The sequence below is a fragment of the Bos taurus genome, chromosome 6 (genome assembly GCF_002263795.3).
Source record: "Bos taurus isolate L1 Dominette 01449 registration number 42190680 breed Hereford chromosome 6, ARS-UCD2.0, whole genome shotgun sequence".
Lineage (NCBI taxonomy): Eukaryota > Metazoa > Chordata > Mammalia > Artiodactyla > Bovidae > Bos > Bos taurus.
Genome location: NC_037333.1, coordinates 19,134,979 through 19,142,904, shown reverse-complemented (window position 1 = coordinate 19,142,904; position 7,926 = coordinate 19,134,979). Strand labels below are relative to the sequence as shown.

General features: G+C 42.5%; 1 protein-coding gene across 2 annotated transcripts; it reads right to left on the bottom strand.

Annotated features, from left to right (window-relative positions):
- Positions 1-944: 944 nt before the first annotated feature.
- LOC101904481 (tropomyosin alpha-3 chain-like) lies at positions 945-3,004 on the bottom strand. 2 transcript variants are annotated; one of them, XM_005207677.4, is made up of 2 exons: positions 2,776-2,843; positions 945-2,641 (listed from the first exon to the last, which is right to left on the bottom strand). In XM_005207677.4, exons 1-2 carry the CDS (start codon positions 2,841-2,843, stop codon positions 2,161-2,163), a joined length of 549 nt encoding a protein of 182 aa, XP_005207734.1. In that variant the 3' UTR covers positions 945-2,160. The 2 variants fall into 2 exon arrangements, with proteins under 2 accessions (XP_005207734.1, XP_005207733.1); XM_005207676.5 differs by having other exon boundaries at positions 945-3,004.
- Between the last annotated feature and the right edge of the window lie 4,922 nt (positions 3,005-7,926).

Sequence of the window (7,926 nt, the reverse complement as noted above, 5' to 3'; positions counted from 1 at the left end):
TAGACATTTCTCCAAAGAAGACATACAGATGGCTAACAAACACATGAAAAGATGCTCAACATCACTCATTATCAGAGAAATGCAAATCAAAACCACAATGAGATACCATTTCACGCCAGTCAGAATGGCTGTGATCCAAAAGTCTACAAGCAATAAATGCTAGAGAGGATGTGGAGAAAAGGGAACTCTCTTACACTGTTGGTGGGAATGCAAACTAGTACAGCCACTATGGAGAACAGTGTGGAGATTCCTTAAAAACCTGGAAATAGAAATGCCATACAACCCAGCAATCCCACTGCTGGGCATACACACTGAGGAAACCAGAACTGAAACAGACACGTGTACCCCAGTGTTCATCACAGCACTGTTTATAATAGCCAGGACATGGAAACAACCTAGATGTCCATCAGCAGATGAATGGATAAGAAAGCTGTGGTACATATATACAATGCAATATTACTCAGCCATTAAAAAGAATACATTTGAATCAGTTCTAATGAGGTGGATGAAACTGGAGCCTATTATACAGAGTGAAGTAAGCCAGAAAGAAAAACACCAATACAGTATACTAATGCATAGATATGGAATTTAGAAAGATGGTAATGATAACCCTGTATGGGAGACAGCAAAAGACACACAGATGTATAGAACAGTCTTTTGGACTCTGTGGTGGAGGTGGGGGATGTTTTGGGAGAATGGCATTGAAACATGTATAATATAAGAAACGAATTGCCAGTCCAGGTTCGATTCAGGATACAGGAAGCTTGAGGCTGGTGCACTGGGATGACCCAGAGGGATGGTACCGGGACGGAGGTGGGAGGGGGGTTTCAGGATTGGGAACATGTGCACACCGTGGCGGATTCATGTTGATGTATGGCAAAACCAATACAATATTGTAATTAGCCTCTAATTAAGATAAATAAATTAAAAAAAAATAAAGAGATTGTCATATTGGATTTATTTATTTTGGAGGGACTGGTTATTTCAAAAAGACATTTATCAATTTTCAGTATCAAAACAGTTACACTATTGGTTTTTTTTCTCCCAATTGGTCCCCAAAGAGACCACACCAAAGGAGAGGACATTTTAAGCCAATTAAGCTGCAGGATGCACCCCTAACAGACCTCACTGAAACCTCATCAAAAAAGGGGGATTGGGTAGGGAAAGAAACTTTAAAAGATCAGCACACTGCTAGCCCACAGACTGTAGAGAGCTCTCACAGGCAGAGGGGTGACCAGTTTGCCTCAACCCCAAAGAAGCAAAGTTCCAAAATATAAAAATTTACAAGTTTTGTACATACGCTTTTCAAGATTTCTCCAGCACTAACCAATACAAAGCACAGTGAGATGGCACTTTTAGAGACAGCAGCTTCAGACCCAGAAAAGGGTGATGAGATGAGTTTCATATGGCTAAATCAGTGGCAAAACATAATTTTCTTTCCTTTCTTTCAAGGAGGCAGGAGAGCAAATAAGTGGTCACTTCAATATAAGGGGCACATGATCCATTAGTAGTTGGGAACAGGGTAGAGCTGGGACAAGGATTTGGTCTCAGAGGTTTTACCATCTTAATTGTTTGGTCACTTCTGATGAAAAAAGAAAAAAAAAAAGTTGTCCAAAGATACCGTAAAGCTGAAAACCTGAACAGCACTTTTTTTTGGCTAACTCCTTCTGGAATCATCTTTCTGCTTTGGCAGGTACTTTTTACAGGGCAATGAGGTTTCCCCAAATGGAGCCTTTCTCTGGGCTGCTAGGCTCTCAGTAAGGCAGGCCCAAACCTTTTCCCTTTCTCTCTGGAGAAGGCAATTAAGCTGAAATGTTACCTTCCAAAAGTGAGAAAGGGATTAGACTGCTGCTTCAGTTCTACGGAATTATCTGGAATGTTTTTTTACAAATGGTTGTAACATCAAGAACAAAAAAGGTAATTACAAAATGTGTACATCACAACATGCTTTTAAAGACACTTTGCATTGTGCTCACATTCCCTTAAACGTTGTTCCCAAAGGTGCTCAGCCTCTAGCCCACCTGGAATCTCTGGGGAGAAGCAGAGACTGGCGAAAAGGACACAGGAGTAGGGGGGTGGTCAGCTTCGGGCAGGCTGGCCCCAGTGGAGTCGGAGTCGGGGTGAGAGGGAGGAGCAGCGGCAGGGCGGGGCTGGGGTGCTCTACATTTTATTCAGGTCAAGCAGAGTCTGGTTCAGCATCCTTTGTGTACAGAGGTCCTCCTCTTTGGTGCATTTCAGTTTATCTTCCAAATCATCAATTGTCTTTTCCAGCTTGGCTACTGATCTCTCAGCAAACTCAGCACGAGTCTCTGCCTCCTTGAGTTTTTCGGTAAGAATCTTTATCTCTTCCTCATATTTGTCTTCCTTTTGAGAGTACTTTTCTTCAGCAGCACTCAGACACTTCAGGTGCTGGTCCATCAGTCTGATTTGCTCACCCATCTTTCGGCAACGGGACTGTGCCAGCTCCGCTCGCTCCTCTGTGCGCTCCAAGTCTCCCTCAATAATCACCAACTTGCGAGCCACCTCTTCATACTTCCTGTGTGCCTCTTCTGCAATGTGCTTAGCTTCTTTGAGTTGGATTTCCTGGAGTTCCATTTTTTCTTCATCTTTTAAGGCTTGGTTTTCAATAACCTTCATAACTCTCTCGCTCTCATCAGCAGCTTTCTCAGCTTCCTCCAGCTTTTGCAGCGCAGTGGCCAGGCGCTCTTGAGCTCGGTTCAGCTCCTCTTCAACCAGCTGGATCCTACGGTTTAAGGAGACCACTTCAGCCTCAGCCTGTTCTCGGGCCCATCTTTCTCCATCCACTTTCTGCTGGAGGCGCTTGGCCCTCTCCTCTGCATCATCGGCCTGCTGCTGCAGAACCTGGATCTTGCACTTCATTGCCTCGGTGACAGCGATCGCGGCCATGACAGTGGTCCCGGCCATGGTCCCCACCCAGCTCCTGCTTGCCTTCGGGTTCCTGCCTCCTCCGCTCGGCGCTCGGCGTTGCAGCCGCTTCTCACCCAGATTGGATTAAAAAAAAAAAAGCAAGACTTAACGATATGCTGCTAGAAGACAGCCCCCCAAAAGACATTAAACAAAACTTTGGAGCACAGAATAAACTTGATAACCTGGTACAAAATGTTCCTTTGTCTAATAAATAGCAGGGGCTTCAGAATAAGAAAGTCATAATTGAGGACACTTAAACATAAGTGAGGCAGCGATCCAGAAAGCCCACATTTTAGAAGACAAAGGGACATTCATGTATCGGGGACAGCTGACTAAAAATGCTTTGCAGGACTCCAGGATGAGGAAAGCTGAAAGCAGCTTGGAATTACAGCACAAGTTAGTTCCAAGTTGATTATCTGGGGTTAATTCACTTAAAAGCCAAACACTGAGCCCTTATCATAACCTGGTCATTAAATTTTGAAAAGCATGGATTACTACTCTGTTCCATTGTTTCACATGGATCTTCGTTTTTCAGACCAAGCCACTTCATCATTTCTGGATTTTCTCAGTCTTTTCAGATCTGTTGAATTATCTAAAGGTGTGGTTCCCATTTGGGGGCAATTCTGACCCTCAGGGGACATTTGGTAATACCTATAAGCATGTTTAGTTGTATTATCCTGGGGATGCTACTGGCATTTAGTGGGTAGAGGCCAGATATGTTGGTACACATCTTATAAAGCCCAGGACAGCTCTGTACAAAAAAGAATTATCTGTCTAAAATGGCAATGTTGCCAAAGTTACAAAAGCCTGATTTAAACCAATTATTTCCAAAGAGTGGCCCCCAACCATGTAACCCCAATGCAGGGAATATATTAGAACTGCACATTCCTGGGGCTTCATATCTGACCTGTAGAGTCTGGAACTCTGGTGGTGGGGCCCAGAAAACAGTGTTATTACAACACCCCAACTGATTCGGATATATGTTGGTTTGAGATTAAATTTCCTTTCTCTTTATACTTTCCACCAACTACCTACAAGCCTGACTTACATGAGACTCACCTTCCAGTGCCTTAATACCACTGCTCGACTCTGAACTTTAACTGTTCTGTTAAGATTGCTTTTTCAAAGACTACATGTTCTCTTGTACTTTGTTCCACTGTTCAACTCACACGCAACATCACACCAGCAGCATTTAGCAATGGAGGTTGCTGTACCCACTTCTCTGAAATTTTCTTCTCCCTTGAACTCCACAAAAGACATTCCTACACTTCCAACCAGTTACTAGAAAAAACTAAGAGGTCCCAAACTGTATGAATTATAGTTTATTTTCCTCCCTTTTTTTCTTTCCCCCAAACCTGCTCCCTGTTGCTAATTCCCCCTTTCTCTGGATAAAAGCAGCATCTTATCAACATTATTAATTCTTGAAATATGCCACTGTTTAACTTATGTATTATTTCTATTTATTCAAGTCATTGACAAATTCTAATCGTTCTCCTTCTGAACAGTTCTTCTGAGTGTGTCCCCGCCCTGCCCCCCCCAAAAAAATGCAAAATATTTGAGATGACACTTTAAAACTTGAAGTTAAGAGAGAATGATTTAATTCACAAGGCATTTTAAATGATAGGTCAGTAGTCCTGCTCAGTCTTTCTCATGAACTAGTTTAGTCTCTTTGGCAGGCGACAGCCACAGATGCAGACTTCTTTTCAGTTTTGTTCTTGTATGCACTTCTGCAAGCTCTTTCTAATATATTATTCAATAAGGTAACACAAAACAATAGGACATACCTTGGTTCCTGCAGGGTTGAACTTGTGGCCCACACTAGGCGAAGAGCATGCACAGTCAAAGCTGACAGTAGGAAGCTTGGGATACTTAGGAATGGTGGGTTGCAGTTTATGGGGTCGCACAGAGTCCGACACGACTGAAGCGACTTAGCAGCAGCAGCCTTTTCTACTTCTTCTTTAATAGAAATCAAATGCATACCCGTGGGCTGTACCTTTCAGTTTGTTAGTCAAATTATGGTCAGCAGACCAGTAGAACAAGCACCACCTGTGTGCCTTTAGAAACAGACTCAGGAGCCCATCTTAAACCTAATGAAGCACAATCCACAAGTAACAAGAGTCCCTAGGTGACCTGTCTGCCCATTCGGGTTTTCAAAGCACCACTTTAGAATATAAAAATTTTCTACAGACCTGAGCCTTTCCTACATGTAAGGCCCTGTGCAACAAGTCTACCCAGCTGACCATGTTTGAGAACAGTGGGTTCTCACAGTGTGGTCCTGGAACCAGCAGAATCAGCATCACTAGGGAATGGACCAGAAATGCAGGTTCCTAGGCCCACCCGGAGGTGGATCAAAATCTCAGGGCGGATCCACAGCGGTCTGGGTTTCGGCAGCCCTGCAGTGATTTCAACGCTAATTCTAGACAATCACTGCCTTAGGGAGGACGGTTTTGGATCATAGTTGCCTGGAGAAGCTCCCTGCCTTCCCTAATAGCTTCATGAGTGCCTGCAAATGACAGCACAGCTGCAAGCACCAGCAAATACCTAAAACATGGTTTAGGGCTAATTCATAATTAGAAGAACCTGAGTCAGTGCTAGTTCTTCAGCACTGTGAATAATAACATTTCAGGTATACACAGAAAAGTTACAATTTACAAAGCGCTTTCTGAGCCATTTAATTTAATCTTCACTGTAATACAAGGACATAAATATAACTGCCTCCCTTAACAGATAAGGAAACTAAGTGTGAGAAAGATTCAGTGACTTTTTAAAGGGCACGGGGATGTGAAGGGGCAGAGCTCGTGTTGGAACCCAAAAGCAAATTGCAGAGAGAACTTCTACCAGCTATTTGGCAAGTTAAATGGAGGAGGAGTCTCAATGTGGCTGAATGTGCCAAATTGTTTTTACCTTTGGAAAACAAATTCCAGACACTCAGGTTAATGAAGAAATACACATAAAAAATAAAATTCACAACTTTCTTTCTAATGGTTCAACAGCAAAATATATGAATATAGAGAGACAAAGCAATAAAGCAAATGAGGCAAAATGTTGATGTTTGGAAGAGTGTTACAGAGGAAACATTTCTGAGTTTTCATTATACAATTTTGGCAACTTTTCTTTGAAAAACAATACCCACAGGGCTTTAATGTGTGTCTGTGCTAAAGTAGATGTGATGTGGGAATTCCCTGGTAGTCCAGTGGTTAAGATTCCAGGGGGCAAAGGTTCTATCCCTGGTTGGGAAAAATAAGACTCCGCATGCTGAGCAGCACACCAAGAAAAATTAAAAAATAAAGTGGATGAGATGTTATACTTCTTATCTGTCATTGTGTATGTTTTTAAGACTTGGGTCAAAAAGCTTCTATGTATAAAAGAATTTAACTATGTCTGCATTGTGAGAAGGAGAAGGTGATGGCACCCCACTCTAGTACTCTTGCCTGGAAAATCCCATGGACAGAGGAGCCTGGTGGGCTGCAGTCCATGGGGTCGAGAAGAGTCGGACACGACTGAGTGACTTCACTTTCACTTTTCACTTCCATGCATCGGAGACGGAAATGGCAACCCACTCCAGCAGCATTGTGAGAAAGCAGAGAATAGACATATAAGTAACAAGCAAAATGCATTTACATTTTTTCTTTTGGAGTGAAGATCATTCATGTATGCCAATATTCTTCATGGGGTCAATAATTCACTGTCGAAGGGGCGATTCTGAATCACAATTTTTATTAATATGGTTGTTTCAATCTAACCCTAGGCATAACATCAGTTTCACCAGAGACTCTGGGGATGTCTTTAGAGAATCTGGCTATTGACCATGCTGCAGCCTGGGGCTCTATTCTTCCAACCCTAGAGCCAGGACCTACAGTCAGCTACGCCTCAGGACATTTCATACTTATAGACCACTTTCTTCACATTTCATAGCTGGAGTTTCTAAAAGCCTTTTTATTAAATATCAAAATGTGAAAACAATGACTAGAAAGACATTACTGAGACAAGTAGGGAAATCTGATTTCAATAACAGCATTTCTGTCAAAAATGAATGATTACACCACCACACACCTGTAAGCCACTTGTAAGGAGCAGTCCTATCACCTGGGCTTGGGTCCTCTTGACTTCTATTCCTGTGTGGATAGCAAGGATATTATAAGAGCTAAGAATTACACATGGGTTACAGTCAACAAACACTTTTCCATTTATTATCTCAATTGGCCTCATTGGATAACATAATTCCCTTGTATGACCACAGTGCTTGACTATAGGCATTACTAAGTTTTTTATTTCACAGACAAGAAATATGAGGGCCATTGAGTAATAAAACTTCCCAGGATCACTTGGACAATAGGTACCAGGCCTGATTTTCAAAGTGTTCTCATTTACTGCAGAGCCAGAGTAGCGAGTTCCATAGGCCCTACAGGGAGGTGGGGGAAGGCCAGAGCAGGAAGAGGCTTTAGGGTCTGAACATGTACTCAGGAGTACCCAGAGAACCCAATGAACATTTCTGGAAATGCCAAAAGTCATAAATGCTCACTGAAAAGTATTGAGAAAATTCAAAAAGAAAGAAGAAAAAAAAGAAGGAGGGGAAGGAAGTAACAAAGGAAGACACTATACCTCAACCTGGAATAGGCATGGCTGCTACTTGGGTATGTATTCTTTCAGAACTTTTGTTTTGTGTGAACCTATGCTCACTCTCCAAACTCCAGGTAGAAGCTTATAATTAACAACACTTTACGGACAGCTTTCCCTGAAGTTGGACATGCCTTTACTACCTTGTCTGAATGGCTGTTGAGTATTCTTTTGAATAGATAAACCATAAACTTTTGTTTCTCCAGGACTTTGAACTATTTCAGTGGACAGGCCCTCCTCTGTGAGCCCAATTATGCTGCTGAAAATGAGTCACAAGCTGTTTGTAATTGCTGGCCTCTTTCCTTCCCTTCACTTGCTCCAGTGAACCATGGCAACATTCCCTGGAGGCCTGGGACCAAGTGCAGGAGGTTAGATTCCCAG

Coding starts and splice junctions, on each gene's coding strand:
- LOC101904481 (XM_005207676.5), bottom strand. CDS start 2,925: ATGGCCGGGACCACTGTCATGGCCGCGATCGCTGTCACCGAGGCAATG.